We start from the raw sequence: 21,322 nt of genomic DNA, 5'->3' as shown, positions 1-21,322 counted from the left end.
TGTGATTTCAAGAGTGCATCTCCGTTTTTGGTTTCCTCCTGTTGGCATCCATCCAGGATTTGATTTGTTTATTTAGTCTAAGTTGGCAGATGAGAGGAATTTCTTTGGTCAAGACCACCTCAGAAAAAGCTGGATGTAGTTTTCATGGATATATGTTTATACTAGCACAGTATTTGTATTATATCCAATGAACTCTCAGATATCACCTAAACACCTCTAAAAACAACATATTGTACTGGCTATGATACCAATGATACCTAAATATTTATTTTTCATCAATAAATAAGATGCAGTTTGATCTGATAATTATACCAAGTTCACCACTGAAATGTATTAATTCTTGAATCTGTATGTTTGAACAAGCTTATTGTTTTAGCTGGCATCTATGGAGTTTGTTGTGAGCTTTGAGCTAAAGCTAAACCAAAACTAGCTGAACTGGATCTAATACTAAAACATTTCCTTTAACATTCCCAACTGAAGCATTTTAGTTGCCATCCAGACTATTTTATTTAGTGAGCATGTAATTGCTGCACATAGGCTAAAGGTGGCTTTTTTTGTTGTTGTCTTTTTAGCCATCACATTTAGTTATGTACAACTATCTCGAAAATTCAAAAGACTTATGGGACAGCCTTGGATTTTCTCAGGCAACAGGCCCGAGAAGGAGGGCCAAAAGAAAGTCACAGAGTGCAGAAATGCTATTGAGCATATTTAAAATGACTAATGTGATCTCGATTAACTGTTAATGTGAGATAGTTAACAAGGGTGCCTTATCCTTTCTTAAGTAGGATGCCAACCCTCTGTGAAGAAGAAAAAATACAACCTAACCATGTTTCCCCACCACTAACATGAACTCAACCAGAAATGAATAATTAATCATTTAGACCCAGACAGGCACAGGTGTTTTAAAGAACGGCATGTCCTTTGGGGTTGCTTGATGACTCTTTGATGTTTAAGCAATTATATAGAAATATGTGTCAGAGTTTTATTTTTAGATTGCTGGAAGAGATAAAACCTCTAGAGGGGCTGCAGGGTCAGTGTAAAGATTTTAAGCTTTGATTCACAGTCCCAGAATAAAAAAAAAACAGAGGTGGGGGAAATTGGTATAACAGGCCATATTTCAAACTTTATGGCTCCCTCTTTCTGTTTCGGGACAGCGACAAGTGATCAAATGCTTCCTCGCTGGGTCTTTCCTTGGGTTTAGCTGTGCCTCAGGAATGTGCTGGCATGCTGGTGAAACAGTAGGGATTTATCTGTGGTGTCAGCCCCTATCTGGCCTGTTGATCCACAGTCCAGTGGACTGAAACAACCCCCCTCACGCTGACACTAAGGAGCAGGGACCGATGGGACTGCAGCGTCATAGTAGGATCATGAGAGGGGGACAGAGAGGGTGCAGCACATCCACCGAGCTCACAGGGGCTAAGGAATTTTTTTTTTTTTAAAAAGGAAAGATTTTAAAACGATTCTTGATTAAACTTAAATTACTGCAAATACACTAAAGTACTCGCCTTCTTATGGAGAAAACTCTTATGTGTGATCTGAACATTGACTTTTTGTTGACCCTTCTGCCTGTGGAACAAAGCATTAGGAATTCACTCATCAAATTTTGGCCCATTGACACAAACTGAGCTGGCAAACATACAGCCTCACATGAGCTTAGATTTGACATCGAAGCATGAACGTTTCTCCCCACAAATGTGCTGTAGATCGTATGTATGAATATATAGAATAAATATAAGAATATGCGAATCCCAGTAAATATGATATTTCTGCCTCCTTTGATAAATATTTCAAGAAATAGACGATGAAATAATCAGTACATATACTGCAAATACTTGAATGAATATCTGAATGAACATTTTATTACCAGTAGGGGGCTTAGAGAGTGTTTAGTATTTAGTTTATTCCAAATTATAATAGAGTGTTATACCCTGATTCCCACTATAATTAGACAGGCCAGCTGAAGGCAGCAAGTCCATTGGTAATGGAGCTATAATATTGACTGGATGCCAGTATCCTAAATAGTTTAAGGCAGAGCTGAGAAGGTCTCACCTCATGATGGCATTATATAATCCTGACAACACAATCAGGGTTTAATTAGTGCAAATAAGCTTCACTTGATCTGCTTGGAGGGTATCTGAAGAGTGGGTGGGCCGTGTGAACGTATTTTCAACGTATTTTCTCCCACCAACGAGGGATGATCCCACCCACACCCTCCCCTGCTCACATGACTGTGATTACAGCAGAGGAGGAGTGTGGTGGGACAGAGAGAGTGAGAGATGGTGAGCACCATGAATGACACTTTTCAGCTTCAGCTGCACGGATCACATCCAGGAGTCCAACTTACCTTTTAGTGCCGGCTGAGGGACATCCACTTTTCTGGGGTAAATGAACTTAAGAATATATGACATGCTGTGGAAAGTTGGTCGTAGGTTTCATGATTGAAACGTGTTCTTGTTTGAAAAGTTGTTTCTCTGAAACCAAGACTGCTGCAATTATAAAAAAAAAAAAAGTCGTCTTTAGCTCAAGATTTTAATCGCGAGAGTAATAAAAGGCTTTAAATGACTTTTAAAGTACCAAACAAAAAGCCCTCAAAAGGTGCAATGCTTCATTTCATGTATAAGAGTTCTACTTATTCAATCATCAGTGCGCGTATGCTGAGAAGTCATGAGTGCACCAGACGGCACAGAGGCATGTGGTGAATTGTGTGAATTGTATGGGCTCATGCAGCTGACATCCTGACCTTGAGTGTAACAGATGCTTTTGCAACATCACAACACAAAGTGTAGCTCTTTGAGTTTGTTTCTTCAGGCAAGGACAAAACTTAATCTGACTTCAGGGATAGAATTCAGCTCTTAACTCTGAAATGTTCATTTTTGTGAAACATTTGACCCGTTTGTAGCTCCTGCGGTGGATGATGAACTCTCCAGGGTGTAACCTGCCTGTTGCTCTATGATAGCTGAAAAATATGCTCCAGCTCTCCCATGGCCCTCAACTGGATCAGCAGTTGAGAAAATCAGTGAATGGATGGATTTCAATAGTTATTGAAGTTATTATTTTTTTTATGAATTTCACTCTCTCACTCCTTTTTTTCTTGACTTTAAAATAATAACACATTCAACCATTGGATGCATAAATGGTTTGCATACATGTTGTTAAGAAAGAAGTTTTTCAAAAGACTCTATCTAGGCCTGTGAGAAAGTACATACATCTCATCCCTGTGACTTTATCCTCTCACATTATTTGCTTCAGTTCGCTGAGATTTGTGGGCTGCCTTGAAAGTCTTACCACAGCCTTTCAGTCAGATGAGGTTCTGACTTTGACCTGGTCATTACAACACCTTGGCTCTTTTGGCATTCTGTTGTAGATTTCCTGCTTAGCTTAGGATCACTGTCCCGGTTGCATGATCCCATTTCAGCCGAGCTTTAGCTGTCGGACAGATGGCCTCAGATTTGACTGTAAGATATTTTTGCATACAGAAGAGTTCATGTTGCATGGCTGCAAGGTGCACAGGCCCTGTGGCTGCAAAACAAATCCAAATCCTTACACTCCCACCACCGTGCTTGGTAGCTGGTATCAGGTGTTAGTGCTAACATGCTGTTTTTTCAACAAACATCTCCACTTAAATTGAGCTATAAATGGTCATCACTTATTATTTATTATTATGCCAGAACATGTGGTTATAGTCACCTGTTCATGTGTTATGTGACTGTCGCCCTTCATGTTAGACCTCAGTGCAAACAGTGGGGTCTCAGATTCTGAGTGTTTTGAATGTTTCTGTACTCTTAATTGCAGGAATGCGGGTGTTACACTGGTCCATGCTGGGAGTGACCATTCTGCTGCTGATGTGCGAGATCGCCATCAGTCAGCTGTGTAAGTCTCTCATCACCCTGGTGGATGGTTTCCACACGCTCTTCATCCTCATGCACCTGGCTCTTCCTCTTCCTCAGACTGCAAGCACAATTAAAACATCGCTCTCCGCTTTGGAGCCCTCTACTTCTCCACATGCTTCCTCCATTGAACCTCCAGCTGGTAGCCAGACAGTCACTGCTCAGCCTAACCATGAGACACCATCAGTGGTCAACCCTCATCAGCCCTTCTCCCCAAAGATTTCCCCTGCAGCTCTAAACTGCGGTCTGTCTTACCACAACAGCAGGGTTCAGGTTGTGAGGGTTTTCATTTCTACCCTCCTACTGGTCTCCTTATGTATTTCATACTCCATGGAAATTATCCACTTTTTCCTGAAGCCACACCCAGTGCATCAACCCCAGCTGCTTGTGGTGGTTGGAGTAGTCAGCACGCTCTATAAGATGCTTGTGTTTGGGCTGAGCTGTGATCTTCTGCGACATAAGAAGACCGGGGTGGGCGAGGAAGAGACTGGATCTCACCTACTAGTTAACCAAAAAGGTAACACACAAAAAAATAATGAAAGAAGGTAAAGGGCTAATTTATTTACCTGCACACAACTCTTCGGCTCATTGTACCATCAGGGATGGTAAGCATTGATCCAATCCTGCAGATTTACAGCTTCAAACCGCAGACCTGAGATCTGTTTTTTTAGTCACTCTTGTTTTTTCTTATATTCTTTTCTTATATATTTTACACTCACATACATATTAATATCTGTACTCTGCTGCAAGCACAGACGCCCTGCCCACTTGCTGCTGATTTAAAGGTATTAAAGCATTAAAGAGCTAAAACAGCTTGTTTCATGCAGAAGATGAACTGAGCTGCTGCCAAGTTTCAATATAAGAGGAATAAAGATTATTTTGATCTGTGAATCATGCAAAGATACTTCAGTAGACTTCTAGAATGAGAATCACACAAGAGGAATGAAATGATTAGACGGTATAATAAACATAAAGCTACAGCCAGCATGTATTGGCTTAAAATGATGAAGAAATAAGGGGTTGGACATGGCTAAGTTCCCATTCACACTAAATGTGGCTGCTTACAAATGACACAGTAGATTACAACACATTTCACTTTACTTCAGCAGATAAAGAGATATATTGGTGCACCCTTGGTTGCTAGAATTAGTTGTATTTGTAACATCTTGGTAAGGCTGCCACAATAGTTGATTTTCAAAAATAATTATCAATTTATAGAAGAGTAGAAAGCTTTTTTTTAATGGCTAGATTAGGCCAAGTGCATGTAGACGTTGGGAATGGATTATTAGCTATGTACTCTAATGTAGCTATGCAGTGTATATTCAGCTGTAAGGAAGATCAAATGGTGTCCATGTTTGCTTTTCATTCCTGTGTTCCACTCCCACAGTCTTGGCTGAGGAGCAATCCATGGGCCAAGAGGAATTCGAAGACACGAGTGTATCAAAAGTTGAGTCTGCTATGCACGATATGCTCCACAGCAAGGCGCTCGTCCTCTGCAATCCGGTAACCTCCAGCATCCCTGACACTGACGCCCAAAGTCAGCAACAACAGCCAGAAGTTCACCCGCCTGGATTTAAAGTAGCGAGCAGTGCTGAAGATTCGAAGGCTTGTAAGGGTCAGAGTGATTTCACAGAGAATCCTGAACACAACACCTGCACGGGACATCATGGTAACACTTCAGCTCTGTAGACTGTCCACTTTTTTTCTGTTCAGGTTCCTGTGTTTTAGCCCAAACAACAGTTTCAAAGCATGTGTTTTGCTCTTTTCTCTTATTTCAGAGAGTCAAAATGCGTCTAAAACCTCTGACGTCTGCAAGTCATTACCTCATACTGAGAATCCGGTTCCAACCAACCGCTGGCCCATCAGACTCCTGTCATTGATCTTTGTCACTCAGGGAGTTTTTACGTCTCTTCTGGGCCTGATCAACAGTCTGGTGATGCTACTGATCCTCCCGGAGGTCATCGACAGCTCTGGTGCCTGCTGCCTCCTGGTTTACCTGGATCCTGGCCTCTCTCTGCTGGCTGTCATTATGCTGATTGCCACCTCTGCACCGCAGGTTACGCTCTGTGTGTTTATGTCATGCTAAACTACACACTTAAAGTTGTAATCATTTGAAAGGTCTGGAGACAGGCCTCTAGTCTGCATCCAGAATAGATAAGATAAGATAAGATAAGATAACCTTTATTAGTCCCACACGTGGGAAATTTGTTTTGTCACAGCAGGAAGTGGACAGTGCAAAAGTTATGACGCAAAAATTAGAATACAATAAGAATAAATACAGTACACAACTGTACAGAATAGAATAAAATAATATACTATATACAGTAGAATAAAATAGAATAAAAATATACAATAAGATAAAAATAGAATACGAATGCTATATACAACTGAGTAAAAATACAACGATGCCAGAAAAGATTATTGCACTTAGTGTTATTGCACATGTGTGGATGTGTGTGTTTGTTCAGTTAAAGTCTTTGTTGTGGAGTCTGACAGCAGTGGGGAGGAAAGACCTGCGAAATCTCTCCGTCCCACACCGTGGGTGCCGCAGTCTCCCACTGAAGGAGCTGCTCAGTGTTGTCACAGTCTGCTGCATGGGGTGGGAGACGTTGTCCAACAGGGATGACAGCTTAGCCGCCATTCTCCTGTCACTCACCACCTCCACTGGGTCCAGAGGGCATCCTAGAACAGAGCTGGCATGACAGATGAGTTCATCTCAAGCAGAGTATCTTTCTATAATCTACTTAGTTAACTGGCAGCAGAGCAACTGATTTTACAAATAAAATTATATTGCAGGAAAACTATGAAGAGGTTAAACACGTAATGCGGACTGAAAACAACACAACTGTAAATCCACACTATGAGAGTGTGTGAGAGGAAAAGCAGTGTACAGTAGTTTATTATTAAAAGTACAGTTAGAATATGCTTGTGCTTTAAGCACTTTGGTAAGTAAGACAGGTATAGACTTAGTGCATTAGTAAGTTTTAGCCAATTTGAAGTCAGGAAGGAAATAATGCAGTTATGGACAAGAGATTCTGGTGGATTAAAATCAAGTATTTGAATAAATTAATGTGTAAAATACAGTTTTTCACATTAAATTGGTGGTTTAAATGTCTGCAAGCAAGTCAGGAATAGATATAAAAACATAATTCAAATGTAGGCTTAATAAATTCGATATAAGGTCAGCAGACGCAAATAGTTGCTCTGTTTGAGAGTCAGATATTCTGGTTTATAGAACAATAAAATTGGTTGCAGCCAACAGGGGAAAAAAACTACATTTGTATCTAAGAGTCTTTATTGATTTTCATTTTTACTGTTTTTTCTTTACTGCTTTTCATCAGAAAAAACTCCACTTTAGGTGCTTTTTTTGTGAAAAAACAAACACAAATAAACAAAAACAAACTTTAGACCATCCTGGTTCTCTGTGCAAAAGTCTGACTGAATGTCTATTATTGACATTTGTATCCATTTTCTTTATGTGCCATATCCATGTATATGTATGAATATATATACATGTATGTATATATATTTTGATAGAGGGCAGTCCACAGGATTTACAATAAGGTTATATATGATATATATAATAATATTATAGGTTTGCAGCTATTTCCCTTTTCCATATTCTCTGACAACACTTCAAATGCTGCCAATCACTTTCTGGCACTTCCAAAGTGTGTTTCGTAGTACAGGCCTCTGTTTTCACTCTTGCTTCCCTCTGTAGTTGTACAGGTATGGGCTGCTGCTACAACAGGCCACACCACCACATATTTGCGTTACTGATCTTGGGCGGAGGATTGCATGCTTGCCTGGAGTGCAGGCTGTGCACGACCTCCACGTCTGGCAGTTAACTGAATCCCTCATTGTGGCCTCTGTTCATCTGCACTGCTACACGGGATTTCCAGCACACAGGTGAGACGAATAGGTTTCTGTTCTTCGGTGGTGTTCTGACAGTCAGCACTGAGTATCTAGTTGGGAATGTACTTAAAGAGGAGCTGTTGTGCACATATCTAACTAAACGTTTTTATTCTAGCATTCTATTTCCATTCTATGTTAAATAAGGATCCTTTTCTAACTTTGCATAATGCAAGGTTACTCTAATAGAGTCAAAGAATAATAACATGGTGGTCAAAATGTGACCACCAGTCTCACTTTAACTGTCACTGCTGAGTGGCTATCATAAATATGATCTGTCTAAATTCAAAATGCGACATTTTATTGATGCAGGTTCATTTCACATGTATGCAGGTGTGCTGAAATGATGTCTGGAGTCACTAAAGTGCTGCGAAGTGCAGGTGTGAGCTGCTGCACTGTTCAACCAGAGTTTGATTCCACCTCGTTAGGCAGCGAGGACGGAGCTTCTCCTGTTATCCACAGAGAGGACCCCTCACCACCACCTCCCCTGGCGTGCAGTCTTTCCTGCGGAAAGGCCTGTGCCAGGAGTATGTGCTGTTCTCCTCCAGAGGAGTCGATCCAGAGCCTCCTGGCGCCACCGAGTGGAGAAACAAAGGAAGAGCCTCAGACTTTGATCATTGAGAACACTTTTCTCTGACAATAACCAAAGAATAACCACGGAGGAAAGAAATTAATCATCACATTCATTTCATGACGGAGAGGGGAAGATGGTGAAATGTGAGGAAATAAAATGACCCGAATAAGCTCAATATCAGTCTCAAGTTTTGTGGTGCTACTCCAAGAAATTTTATGCAGTGTGTAGTAAAATGGTTTCGATTTTTTTTGTAATCCCCTATGTCGCCATACTTGTGCCTGAAAACTCTGTTAGTGTTTCCAAGTTGTACAATAAAACAAATCTTCATTCTAATATGTTCTGTTTTTTTTAAAACAGGAGTAAGAAGTAATAAAAATGATTCACTGCTCCAGATTGTTCACTCCAAATATCATTCTACGATTAAAATTTGGCTACAGCTATAACTCATCGTGAAATGCTATATTTGCAACATTACACGAGTTTGATACTGTGTGGAAAAGTTGGAGTTAATCTAAAATACAATAACAAACATTTATGGGTAAATTTCCTGTAAGTGTAAACCATGTGAGTCCTTCTTATCCCTGCTAAACATCTTTGTGATCTTGAAAAATATCTTGTGTTTAAGTCAAAGTCCCATGAAGCAAGAAGAGAAGAGCAGGAGGTGAGTTCAGCTATGTGTGAGATGTGCCTGAGATGCCTCTAGAAACCGTTTACAGCTGTTAAAACCGCTTTACATCATCTGATCAATAGGCTTTATGCATTTCTCATTTTTAGTCTTTTATTTATAATTTGAATGCTATATAATAATATTTCTATTCAGCACAACACACCCAAAGGCAATACAGCCATAATCAGCGGTCGGCTGTTTGGATTCTGTTGTAGCGGTGATGATGCAGCTTACCTTTGAGAAATCCGTGTGTCTCCTCCTTTATATTTTCAGACAGCCAATCAAAGCACGTCTGCTTTGCATAACAGCGCAGACTTGATTACATGTCTTTTCTTCAGTGATTTATTCGCACAAGAAAGATTAGATTATCTGTCTTACAGTAGACGGTCGTTTTTGTGACCTATCTTTGATTAAAGCACGCTTAAAACAGTCACTGTATGTAGCACCGTGAGTCAGATGAGTATTAAAGGTATGGGGTATTTATACGCGTAAAGAGGATGTCAGTAAGTGCCCGGATGAGCCTCGGTGGTCCGGGGTGCAGGCTTCAAACCTGTAGCTGCTTAGCGGCAGAGTGGTTCAATTCCACCTTTCGGGCGTAACGGCGAAGAACAGTTTTGAAATGATGATTAATTGAGCGATTAATGATTTGTGTTGTATAAACACTTAAAAACGCATTGTGCCACTTCCTGTCAACCTTCGTCATTGCTCTCCAAAATAAAAGTTCACGTTTACGGACTCTTATATATCAGTATCAAAATAATATCTGAACTCTTCAATGCAGGAGATGGTAATGGTCCTCCAAACCATGAGCACTTTAAACAGAAGGGTTTCACAAACAAAGCCCTACCTGTACACCGTCTCCACTCCGTCTTGTGACAGATAGACACATCTGCAACTGTTAAAACACATATATGTAAAAAAAAAAAAAAAGATTGTTTATATATTTTTATTTCTTTTTAAGTAAACTTCCTGCAGAGTTCAATGAACTACAATCCCTGCTATGGAGAGATTATCGTCTCTTGTTGAATCTCTTCTACTACTGATTTAGGTTCTCTTTAAGGATTTCTTTTCTTCTTTAAGCTTCTCCCTCCAGTAATTCATTCTATTTATCTGCACGCTAAGTGTGCAATGAAGTCTGATTAACTGACTAAAAGACAAAAACACCTTGACGTTAGGGTTTAAAAAACAGATTTCTTGTACATTTATTAAGTGTAATGCTGCTTATAAGTAATGAAGGATTTTAAGAATACTTCTACCGAATAATGAACAAAACACAGCGCTTAGATTCTTAAAGGAAGCTTTTGATGCAAAAAGATGAAAGAAACACAAACATAACACGTTTATATATATGTTGAGTATTTTACAAGAACGCGTCTTTCGTTTGTTCTGGTCTAAAGTACATTTTTATTTTCTGCCCGTGGGTGCACATCCGGTTTGCCCGGAAAAAGCGACAGAGTGACGTCTTCTCTCGGCCAATCATATGTGACGCTGTTTGCTCTTCGCGGAAGTTGCGGCCAGTAGCGGAGGATTCACGATGCCCTTGCTGGCTTGATGTTGAGAAAACGTGGATTAAAATCTCCATTGTTGTTTGACGACGTTGCTTTTTCTAATTACGCGGTGAGACCTTTTAATGGTGCTGGTACAGACACTTATGGAGGGCTTGTTTCATTAAATAAGCCGGTGTGTACCTGTGTTGTTGGCCTGCATTGGTTAACGATCAGCTAATATCATCAAACTTATTCTGTTTCTGTATCCCAGTAGTTATTTATCAAAAGAAATAAACGATTCAGAAAAATGTTCAGCTTGTAATTACATAAGGCATTTCTGGGAACTGAAAAAAAATACTTTCTGAGTCTTCATCGCAGTTCTCGCTTCATTGTTTTAAGAATGCAACCTGTCACAGAAAAATCAGGAAGTTTTTCCTCTTTTATTTCTGCACCAGAATATTTTCTGTATGTATTAAAGCTGTAACACCTGCAAACACTGGAACACTGTTGATTTTTTTGATTGGTCAATACAAGCAACACTAAGTTTTGTTCTTTCATCCCTCTGTGTTGCAGATTTGACTGTCAAAAGCAAAAATGCCTCTTCTGAAGTACTCCCCTAAAGTGTGGGAGGCCCTTAAAATGAAACAGGGCATCTATGCTCGTCTCCCGAAGCACTACCTCAAGTCACTTGAACAGAAGGAACCCACACCTGTCCACTGGAGGTCTCTAGGAGTCCAGTACCGAGCCAACCCCAACACGGGGCTGAAGGAACGGGTGCAGGATGTCCCAGTCCCAATCTACTACCCTCCAGAGTCCCAGGACGGCCTGTGGGGAGGAGAGGGCTGGATATCGGGCTACAGATATGCCAACAATGACAAAGTTAGTCTGTAGAAGAATAGGGTTTTTTTTGTCTTTTTCGTGCTGCTGTTGTGTTCTTTTGATTTCCTCTTTTGATAATTTCCTATAAGAATATTATATTATATAAAATGCTTGTATGAAAGCAGGGGGCAGCTTCTGAAGAACAGAGCATTAGAAGTTGTATTCCTGAGTTTGCTCCATTTGATTTGCATCAAGCCATTGTGTCTTTACAGAGAACCATTCACAAAAGTAAAGTAATCTTGAAAATATGAATTGGGTGAAAATGAAAAGCTTTACTGCTGCTTAGTAAAAATGGCAAAGCGCTGTATTGCTAAAGAAGAACATCACCTGCTGTATTATTGGCTGTGAAAGTTCAGCGTTTATATCTATTAATCTGAGAGAAAAATTCTACATGATCAGTATCAGGATTTATAACAGCTGATAAATGAAAGTCAGAAAAGTAAAGATGATGGGAGAAATGTCCTTCAGCTATATTATGAGTGCTGATGTTTTGTAGTTTGTCCAATAGAGGACACTCTGCAGCTTCCTTGTTGGCAACATGGGTTTGGAGCACCACAAATACAACAACCAGCAGATCCAAGCAAGGTTGGGGAAAGTGTAAACAACTGAAAAAAGTTCAAAATTCTGCCTCAAAAGGAAATCACTAAATCGCTCACAGGCCCGTGTGAGCCTACAAACCACCTCCTCCACCTGCACATATATCTCTGTTTGACAGGTGAGAGATGATGTGAAAAATAGGTGAGGCGCCTCTTCACCATAGTTCTGTAGTAGAACGCCACCTGAACCAAAAGAGGAAACATCTCCTTACAAATAATGATAATAATAATGACGATAATAATTCCTTATTTGAATCATACCGAGACAGATTTATGTGCCAGCTCCTCTTTCAGGTCACACGAGGCTTTTGTCTTGATCAGAACCACTATTTCTTCTTTAAGAGCAAGTCTGTGAGGAGTTTGTTTTTCTCCACGAGCTGTGGGATGAACTCTGACTGCTGCTGTCTTGCAGTAGTAGTTTAATAGAGTGGAGCTACAGGTCATTTGATAATGACAGACTCATTGGAGAAGCAGCTGATTATTTTCAGTGATATATTTGACTATTGCCAATGAGAATACTTGTGGTGAACCACCTCATGTGATATTATGTGATATATTTATTATTTAACCTGAGAAAATTTAAAAAGTGCTCGTTTTACTTACTCAAATGTATTTTTTCGTGTGTGTGTTTTGAAATAGTTTAAAAGTTGTCTAAACTGTCTTTGTTTAGATGTCCACTCGTCTGAGGAAAACTTGGAAACCACAAGTGTTCAAGAGAGAACTTTACAGCGAGATCCTTGACCACATGTTCACCATCCCAGTCACAGCTCGCACTCTGGACCTCATCGATGCTGCTTACGGCTTCGACTATTATATCCTCAAAGTAAGAGAAAACTACTCCGGTTCAACACGAACTTTTTCTTATTGTGTTTTCCATGTGTCTCTAACTAATGACTGGTTGTAGACACCAAAGGAGGACCTCAACTCCAAACTGGGGATGGACCTGAAGAGGGCAATGCTGCTTCGTTTAGCACGCAAAAACACAGAGCTTTACCCTAATGACCCCATTAAACGAGAAAAAGTTTACGAGAAATACAAGGTATGTCCAATATGTCTGAGTCAACCGAGGACCCGGTGAGTAAAGTCATCAAAGGAAAAAATAAATAAATAATACTCCCATTTTTTTCTCTGTGAGCAGCAGTTTGAGATCCCAGAAGAAGTGGTAGAGTGGGCTGGTCTAAGTCTGGAGGAGGCTGTGGAGAAACAGCGGCAGCTGGAGCACAAAGTAATGAGTCATTTAAGTTTTAAGTTGGTGTGTCTAGAGTGAGTTATGTGTCGGTATGTGACATTACATTTACAGAAAAAGGTTGTGAGAAAAGGGAAACCCTGCAGGAGGAAGACTGTTTCCTATTTATCCACAGGCCTCTTTACTGATGGATTTGAACCCTTAGTTTTTCCTATTAAAACCACAGTGTTGCTTCCAGGACCATGTGAGATGAAAGCTGACAATGTTATTCTTTGTTTTATATTAAAATGAGCTGTAACATTTAAAGGTCATGAGATACATCTTTTGATAAATCTCTCTTAAGCTACATTTGAAGCATTTTTTGACATTTTTAAGTTATTCATCTATGTTGCAGTAATAAATTAAAAGAAAGGCCTACACATGAGACCAACATGTTTAGTTGTCTTTATATTCTTGTCCTTCAGGAACCTGAACCTCTGTTTAAGGTCTGTGTGGATAAGCTGGTGGAGGAGCTGCACATGAAGAAACTGTTGGAGCCACACGTCATAGAGAAGAAGTGATATCTTGAACCATTTGTGTAACTGGAAAAAATTATTAGGTTGAACTGTGAAGCTTCTCTGGATCTGGTGGAGAGTTTGAATCCCCACATCCTTGTTTCTGAATGCAACCGAGAAGAGCGCAAAGGTGAAAGTGACAGAAGAAACTAAGCCATGTTGGTTTAATACTTATTTATCCTATTTCACTTATGGATTATTCCTCTTTGCATTTAACAGCCTTGCATAAGGAAGTTCAGGAATTAAGGGAAAAACCTCCAATGGTGTAAATATTCCCTGAGCAGCTCTGACATGAGGCACATGTATAGAAAATAAAAGATTCCTTTTCTCTTAAAACTTGATTCTGTTTGTTTGTTTTGTAAAGAATATTTAATGAGTTTCTTTTTTAAATAACTTCAATTTGAAAACACAATTATCAAACCATATATGTTTATATGTACCTTTTCCTTCAGTTAACATGGTGTTAAGGTGTTACTTATCCACAGATGTCACTGTACATTGTCCACACTGAAATACATCCACCTGTGCTGATATCGACATGGCTGTGACAGTGGGTCTTGAGTAAGTCGGAATATTATCGAAAGAACAATATCCACCAGTGTCGCAGCAGAGGTGTTACAGCAGTGAAGCACATAGACTGGTAGCAAAACCCAGAGTGAAAAAATTATCTGCTAATTAATATTACCGTGCATGCAAAGATATCGAGAAATTTACCGATTTTTTTCCCCGTTTGTTAACTCATTCACTGCCAGCCATTGGCAGTGAATGAGTTAAACCCATTGACTCATTCACTGCAATTGACGGCTATAGACGTCAATGGCAGTGAATGAGTTAATATCATCACTTTACTGAGTTCTTTTGATTCCTCAGAAGCATCCGATGGAAGACAAAACACTGCTCAGTAGACCATTTAACACTTTATTTCTCTTTTACAATACTTCTAGAAGGGAGATGCGTCCTGCAAGACACGTTGCCGCGGATCTCAAAATGGTGACGAACCCCTGACAGTTTTATTACAGAAGATCTCTCATTATAGTCTAAACAACAGCATTCCAGTAACTCCACAGAAAATGGTTCCCTCTTATCTATATTTTCCCAGGCAAGCATAGTCTCATGTCTTTATTTTCAGGGCTGTGTCCACTTAATGCTACACTATATAACTTTATAGCACTTAATTGGCATGATTATGCCAATTATAGGCCGATTTCCAAACTTCCCTTTGTGGCTAAAATTCTTGAGAAGGTAGTTCTGCTTCAACTTCAGACCTACCTGGATGAGAATAACATTAATGATAAATATCAATCGGCCTTTAAACAACACCATAGCACTGAATCAGCACTGCTTCGAGTTTTTAACGACCTTTTACTAATGGCTGACAATGGACGCCCATCTGTCCTAGTGCTATTGGATCTTTCATCGGCATTTGACATGGTTGACCATAACATACTATTGGCGAGACTAGAGCACACTGTAGGCATCAAGGGCACTGCCTTGGATTGGTTTAAATCTTACCTCTCCGATCGGCTCTCTTCGGTTCACTTGGCTACCTCCTCCTCCTCCGCTGTACCTGTTTGCTGTGGTGTTCCCCAGGGATCTGTGCTAGGCCCTACCCTGTTCTCACCGTATATGCTTCCTTTAAGTGTCATTTTGGAGAAATACCACATTGCCTTTCACTATTATGCCGATGACATCCAGATCTATTTTGAGCTGAATGATGATCTAGCTATGTCCGTGAGTAACTTTCGAGAGTGCATGTGTGAGGTCAAGCAATGGCTTCTGGCAAATTTTCTTATCCTTAACGATAAGAAAACTGAAATTATGATCTTTGGCAGTGACGCTCTTCGTGCCAAACTTCATGATGCTTTTGGTTTTCTCACTAGCTCTTTCCCTGACACTGTTAGGAATCTGGGTGTGCTACTTGACAGCTCATTTAAACTTGACAAACAAGTATCTGCTGTCGTCAGATCTAGTTTCTACCAACTTCGCCTTATTTCCAGGGCCAAACATTACATCCCGCACAATGACTTGGAAAAGCTTATCCATGCCTTTGTTACGTCACGACTAGATTACTGTAATTCACTTTATTATGGTCTCCACTCTACCCTTTTACATAGATTACAGACAGTCCAGAATGCCGCTGCACGCATTCTAACTAAAACTAGGAAGTTTGCTCACATCACTCCCGTCCTTGCTGATCTGCACTGGTTGCCTGTGAAATTTCGTATTCAATTTAAAATTCTGTTGTTTACTTTTAAAATTACTAATAACACAGGGCCAAGTTATCTTAAGGAACTCTTAAATTCATATCTTCCTACGAGGGCCTTAAGATCTTCCTCACAGTCATTGTTGGTTCAGCCCAGATCTCGCTTGAAGTCTAGAGGTGATCGAGCGTTCGCTCTAGCTGCACCTGAGCTGTGGAACAGTCTCCCGATTGGCATCCGGGCGTCTGATTCTATTCAATCTTTTAAATCACGGCTTAAAACATATCTGTTTGAACTTGCTTTTTCTACCAGTTAAATTCTCGCCTTGCTTCTAGTGTGTTGTTCTAATGTGTCTGGTTGTTTTGCGTTGTTCTGTGCTGTCAATGTTTTCCATCACTGTGTTTGATGGTTCAGCTTTACAGCTTTACTCTGCTATAGCTCTGTGCTATAGTTTATTCTTATTAGTGGTTTTTTTTACCTGTGAACATAATCCCACACCTATATGATTCTGATGTTTTAGTGTAAATCATTTTATTGTTTTATTGTTTCATGTAAAGCACTTTGGCATGCCCCTGGCTTTTAATGTGCTCTATAAATAAAGATTGTTGTTGTTGTTGTTGTTATTAATAAAAAGCAAAGCATAATTGAGGCACTGAAAATGATTTAATCACAACTCTTCCAGCTGACAAAAAAAATCAGTTTGTGTGTTGATTTCAAAATTCAAGACTGTTGTTATTATATAAGCATAACACAAATTAAGGTAATGCTCCCACAAATGGAGAAAAAAAACATGCTGTAATTTGTATTTATGTTACTAACTCCAAAAGTTGATTCTGTTCATCTGGTTGTAGCGTTTTCAGTAGGAGAAACGTTTCGTCACTCATCCAAGTGACTTCTTCAGCCTCAGCTGACTGCAGGTTTCCCCGATCTTATAAAAAGTACATTTGCATAATGACTGAAACCAGCACACTGAAGGAACAATGGGCTGGGAGGTCAGTTCCTTAATCTTAATTATGCAGATTCTCATGACTATGGATCAACAACCACTGATCAATGGCCATGAGTACCATTCACAGAGAGTTGGGGAATGGCTGCAATCACAGCATTGTAAGATGGCAAAAGATGTACCCTTAGGCCCCCTCCTCGATTCAGAGATGGTCTTTCGCTTTTTATGTAAATGGCCTCCTTGACTCCGCGTTCAAACCAGCGTTCTTCCCTGTCCAGGATGTGTACATCCTCATCATTGAGAGAGTGTCCACTGGCCTGTAGGTGTAAATAGACTGCAGAGTCCTGGCCTGACGAGGTAGCACTTCTGTGTTGTGCCATGGTAATTTTTCTTTTGCAACAACTCATGAGAATTTCAAAGCTGTTCTTTAACACTCCGACACTGGTCTCTCAATCTCCCCTTGGAGAACCACGAGCTTCCCCATGATGGTATCAAACTTCCGTTCTGTGGTGTTGTCATTCTTTTGCTCAGATAGCCGATTCTGAGAACTCACGACTGCAGTGAGCTGTTCTACGATGTAATCCAACTTTCACTCAAAGGTGTTATTTTGAGCAGGCCTCTCCTTGATGTAAACCAATATACGTACAGAGGTGTTATTCTGAGTATTCACGGCAGCTGTAAGCGTCTCCAAGGTCTTAACCATGCTGCTTTCAATGAGCCCATTTTGAGAAACTCACGCCTCTCCCATCGTTCCAATCCCAGCGGGCAGCATTGTGGGGGTTTGAACAGCCGGTTCCGCTTTCTTAATTCTCTGATAAGTCAGGGCCAAGCCAGCTCCGATTAGCCAGAACCCTGTTACCATGGTTCCGAATAGGTAGATATCTTCAGCACTCAGGCTCACCCAAGCCCAAACTTCTCGTTGAGAAAGGGGTGTCAATTGCATTTAGGGACCAGTTGATCCAATCCATAATTCCTCTTTTAGGTTTTAGAGAACAGACTGTGAGAGAATGTTCCAGGGAAAAGTAATACAAAAAACACGAGACTAGACAGGGACATAAGAGGCTAAGCAGGGAAGCTAAGGGAGAGGAGGAGGAGGAGAAGAGAAAAGTGCGACCGCCTTCGTCAAGAGCAAGAGCAGAAAAATGTGTTTGCAGCAGCACTGACGATGAAAGGTCAGAGATAAGAAACAATACAGAATCTTGGTCTTTTCCCCCTAGACACAAAGCAATGACTAACACAACACAAGTAAGCAACAGTTTGAGCTTCAGCCTGAAGAACTTTCTCACTAAAAACAAAGCCTTTTTACATTTTTCAATCACTTGTGTATATTGTCCTCAGTGATCTTCTTTCTTTCAGTCATTCCATCATCTTCTGTCACAGTTCAACTATTGTTTTACTACTTGTTTTTTTTCATGTGCAAAACAAAAGCACATCCTCTTGATTTTAAGGTTTTCTAAATCAGCACATAACAGAAAACTGGTCCTAGTGGGACTATTAAAAAAATAAATAAATAAATCTGAGAGAAAAATTCTACATGATCAGTATCAGGATTTATAACAGCTGATAAATGAAAGTCAGAAAAGTAAAGATGATGGGAGAAATGTCCTTCAGCTATATTATGAGTGCTGATGTTTTGTAGTTTGTCCAATAGAGGACACTCTGCAGCTTCCTTGTTGGCAACATGGGTTTGGAGCACCACAAATACAACAACCAGCAGATCCAAGCAAGGTTGGGGAAAGTGTAAACAACTGAAAAAAGTTCAAAATTCTGCCTCAAAAGGAAATCACTAAATCGCTCACAGGCCCGTGTGAGCCTACAAACCACCTCCTCCACCTGCACATATATCTCTGTTTGACAGGTGAGAGATGATGTGAAAAATAGGTGAGGCGCCTCTTCACCATAGTTCTGTAGTAGAACGCCACCTGAACCAAAAGAGGAAACATCTCCTTACAAATAATGATAATAATAATGACGATAATAATTCCTTATTTGAATCATACCGAGACAGATTTATGTGCCAGCTCCTCTTTCAGGTCACACGAGGCTTTTGTCTTGATCAGAACCACTATTTCTTCTTTAAGAGCAAGTCTGTGAGGAGTTTGTTTTTCTCCACGAGCTGTGGGATGAACTCTGACTGCTGCTGTCTTGCAGTAGTAGTTTAATAGAGTGGAGCTACAGGTCATTTGATAATGACAGACTCATTGGAGAAGCAGCTGATTATTTTCAGTGATATATTTGACTATTGCCAATGAGAATACTTGTGGTGAACCACCTCATGTGATATTATGTGATATATTTATTATTTAACCTGAGAAAATTTAAAAAGTGCTCGTTTTACTTACTCAAATGTATTTTTTCGTGTGTGTGTTTTGAAATAGTTTAAAAGTTGTCTAAACTGTCTTTGTTTAGATGTCCACTCGTCTGAGGAAAACTTGGAAACCACAAGTGTTCAAGAGAGAACTTTACAGCGAGATCCTTGACCACATGTTCACCATCCCAGTCACAGCTCGCACTCTGGACCTCATCGATGCTGCTTACGGCTTCGACTATTATATCCTCAAAGTAAGAGAAAACTACTCCGGTTCAACACGAACTTTTTCTTATTGTGTTTTCCATGTGTCTCTAACTAATGACTGGTTGTAGACACCAAAGGAGGACCTCAACTCCAAACTGGGGATGGACCTGAAGAGGGCAATGCTGCTTCGTTTAGCACGCAAAAACACAGAGCTTTACCCTAATGACCCCATTAAACGAGAAAAAGTTTACGAGAAATACAAGGTATGTCCAATATGTCTGAGTCAACCGAGGACCCGGTGAGTAAAGTCATCAAAGGAAAAAATAAATAAATAATACTCCCACTTTTTTCTCTGTGAGCAGCAGTTTGAGATCCCAGAAGAAGTGGTAGAGTGGGCTGGTCTAAGTCTGGAGGAGGCTGTGGAGAAACAGCGGCAGCTGGAGCACAAAGTAATGAGTCATTTAAGTTTTAAGTTGGTGTGTCTAGAGTGAGTTATGTGTCGGTATGTGACATTACATTTACAGAAAAAGGTTGTGAGAAAAGGGAAACCCTGCAGGAGGAAGACTGTTTCCTATTTATCCACAGGCCTCTTTACTGATGGATTTGAACCCTTAGTTTTTTAAGCAGGGAAGCTAAGGGAGAGGAGGAGGAGGAGAAGAGAAAAGTGCGACCGCCTTCGTCAAGAGCAAGAGCAGAAAAATGTGTTTGCAGCAGCACTGACGATGAAAGGTCAGAGATAAGAAACAATACAGAATCTTGGTCTTTTCCCCCTAGACACAAAGCAATGACTAACACAACACAAGTAAGCAACAGTTTGAGCTTCAGCCTGAAGAACTTTCTCACTAAAAACAAAGCCTTTTTACATTTTTCAATAAATAAATAAATAAATAAATAAATAAATAAATATATATATATATATATATATATATATATATATATATATATATATATATATATATATATATATATATATATATATATATCCCCCTAGACACACCCGTGCTGGGTGTTTTTTATATATATATATATATATATATATACACACATACTCAGATGAATAACAAAAGATGACATATACAATGTCATTATTTATTTAAGAAAAAAACCCCAAAAAAATATAGAAGGAGAGAAACAATGATTCAATAGCTTGCAAAAGCCTCTTTAGCATCACGCTAAGGAGTTGCTCACATCATTGTAAAGAAATTCTGGCACACTCTGTTCTATTCAGTTCATTGAGATTTGCAAGGATTTATTCATGTACAGCTCTTTTAAGGACCAGTGACAGCGTTTCATTCAGGGTTGAGATTCACCTTGATTCTTTTCTTTTTCAGCATTTCTGTTTTAGACCTGCTGCTGTGCTTGAGATCCTGTTGCATGACACAATATCAGACACGCTTCAGCTGTCAGACAGATGGCCTCACATTTGACTCCTTGGTACTTTGGTATAAAGACGAGTTGACAAACAACTCAATAACTGCAAGATTCCCAGGTCATGTGGCCGCAAAACAAGCCTCGCTTTGCAGACCCTAACTGATACTTACCCCAATTTCTTTTACTAAATACCAAGAATGTCCTTCATTTTTCACACACTGCTTTGACACTATGTCCCAATGCACTTCATTTAGTGTGCTTACTTTTATAATCTCTCTTTTTTAAATCATGTGTTAGTTTAGAATGATGAATGTTTAACTGACTTTCTTTTTTTAAATTTAGTGACAGTCGTTTTCATTTATTTAATTAATTTGTTTACTAGTTGTTATTGTGCCAGGCATAGCTGGACCGGCCATCGGGCATACCGGGCATTTGCCCGGTGGGCCGCTGGCGATTTTTTGTTTTTATGGGCCGATGGATTTTTTATTTTTTTTTATTTTTTTTTAGGAAGGGTATATATAATGAAAGGTGTTGGATTGGCCAATTG

At 39.8% G+C, this 21,322-nt stretch overlaps 3 protein-coding genes and 1 non-coding gene across 5 annotated transcripts; all 4 read left to right on the top strand.

The window, feature by feature from the left end:
• Positions 1 to 2,243: 2,243 nt before the first annotated feature.
• Positions 2,244 to 8,706, top strand: LOC146694077 (uncharacterized). The gene is made up of 6 exons (XM_085430158.1): positions 2,244 to 2,381; positions 3,793 to 4,404; positions 5,275 to 5,556; positions 5,666 to 5,943; positions 7,609 to 7,796; positions 8,133 to 8,706. The coding sequence occupies exons 2-6, from the start codon at positions 3,795 to 3,797 to the stop codon at positions 8,434 to 8,436; spliced, it is 1,662 nt and encodes a 553-aa protein (XP_085286284.1). The 5' UTR covers positions 2,244 to 2,381; positions 3,793 to 3,794; the 3' UTR covers positions 8,437 to 8,706.
• An 843-nt stretch (positions 8,707 to 9,549) lies between these two features.
• On the top strand, positions 9,550 to 9,636 carry trnastop-uca (transfer RNA opal suppressor (anticodon UCA)). Its single transcript has one exon. It is a non-coding gene; the product is annotated as a tRNA-Sec (tRNA).
• Positions 9,637 to 10,523: 887 nt separating this feature from the next.
• Positions 10,524 to 14,083, top strand: LOC146694075 (large ribosomal subunit protein bL28m-like). 2 transcript variants are annotated; one of them, XM_085430163.1, is made up of 6 exons: positions 10,524 to 10,657; positions 11,101 to 11,406; positions 12,673 to 12,825; positions 12,907 to 13,041; positions 13,141 to 13,227; positions 13,653 to 14,083. In XM_085430163.1, the coding sequence occupies exons 2-6, from the start codon at positions 11,122 to 11,124 to the stop codon at positions 13,746 to 13,748; spliced, it is 756 nt and encodes a 251-aa protein (XP_085286289.1). In that variant the 5' UTR covers positions 10,524 to 10,657; positions 11,101 to 11,121; the 3' UTR covers positions 13,749 to 14,083. The 2 variants fall into 2 exon arrangements, with proteins under 2 accessions (XP_085286289.1, XP_085286291.1); XM_085430165.1 differs by having other exon boundaries at positions 10,657 to 10,720.
• A 5,188-nt stretch (positions 14,084 to 19,271) lies between these two features.
• On the top strand, positions 19,272 to 19,995 carry LOC146694074 (large ribosomal subunit protein bL28m-like). Its single transcript, XM_085430166.1, has 3 exons — positions 19,272 to 19,451; positions 19,533 to 19,667; positions 19,767 to 19,995. Exons 1-3 carry the CDS (start codon positions 19,299 to 19,301, stop codon positions 19,893 to 19,895), a joined length of 417 nt encoding a protein of 138 aa, XP_085286292.1. The 5' UTR covers positions 19,272 to 19,298; the 3' UTR covers positions 19,896 to 19,995.
• The last annotated feature ends 1,327 nt before the right edge of the window (positions 19,996 to 21,322 follow it).

This window comes from Copadichromis virginalis, linkage group LG14 (assembly GCF_057382275.1).
Source record: "Copadichromis virginalis isolate Kocher_CV1m ecotype Utaka linkage group LG14, C_Virginalis_male_GT1.1, whole genome shotgun sequence".
In the NCBI taxonomy this organism is placed as follows: Eukaryota; Metazoa; Chordata; class Actinopteri; order Cichliformes; family Cichlidae; genus Copadichromis; species Copadichromis virginalis.
The sequence above is the reverse complement of the archived record's forward strand: the minus strand, read 5'-3'. Positions and strand labels throughout refer to the sequence as shown.

Coding starts and splice junctions, on each gene's coding strand:
- LOC146694077 (XM_085430158.1), top strand. CDS start 3,795: ATGCGGGTGTTACACTGGTCCATGCTGGGAGTGACCATTCTGCTGCTG. Junction 4,405..5,274: donor CCTACTAGTTAACCAAAAAG/GTAACACACAAA, acceptor CCACTCCCACAG/TCTTGGCTGAGGAGCAATCC. Junction 5,557..5,665: donor CACCTGCACGGGACATCATG/GTAACACTTCAG, acceptor CTCTTATTTCAG/AGAGTCAAAATGCGTCTAAA.
- LOC146694074 (XM_085430166.1), top strand. CDS start 19,299: ATGTCCACTCGTCTGAGGAAAACTTGGAAACCACAAGTGTTCAAGAGA. Junction 19,452..19,532: donor TCGACTATTATATCCTCAAA/GTAAGAGAAAAC, acceptor GACTGGTTGTAG/ACACCAAAGGAGGACCTCAA. Junction 19,668..19,766: donor AAGTTTACGAGAAATACAAG/GTATGTCCAATA, acceptor CTCTGTGAGCAG/CAGTTTGAGATCCCAGAAGA.
- LOC146694075 (XM_085430163.1), top strand. CDS start 11,122: ATGCCTCTTCTGAAGTACTCCCCTAAAGTGTGGGAGGCCCTTAAAATG. Junction 13,042..13,140: donor AAGTTTACGAGAAATACAAG/GTATGTCCAATA, acceptor CTCTGTGAGCAG/CAGTTTGAGATCCCAGAAGA. Junction 13,228..13,652: donor AGCGGCAGCTGGAGCACAAA/GTAATGAGTCAT, acceptor CTTGTCCTTCAG/GAACCTGAACCTCTGTTTAA.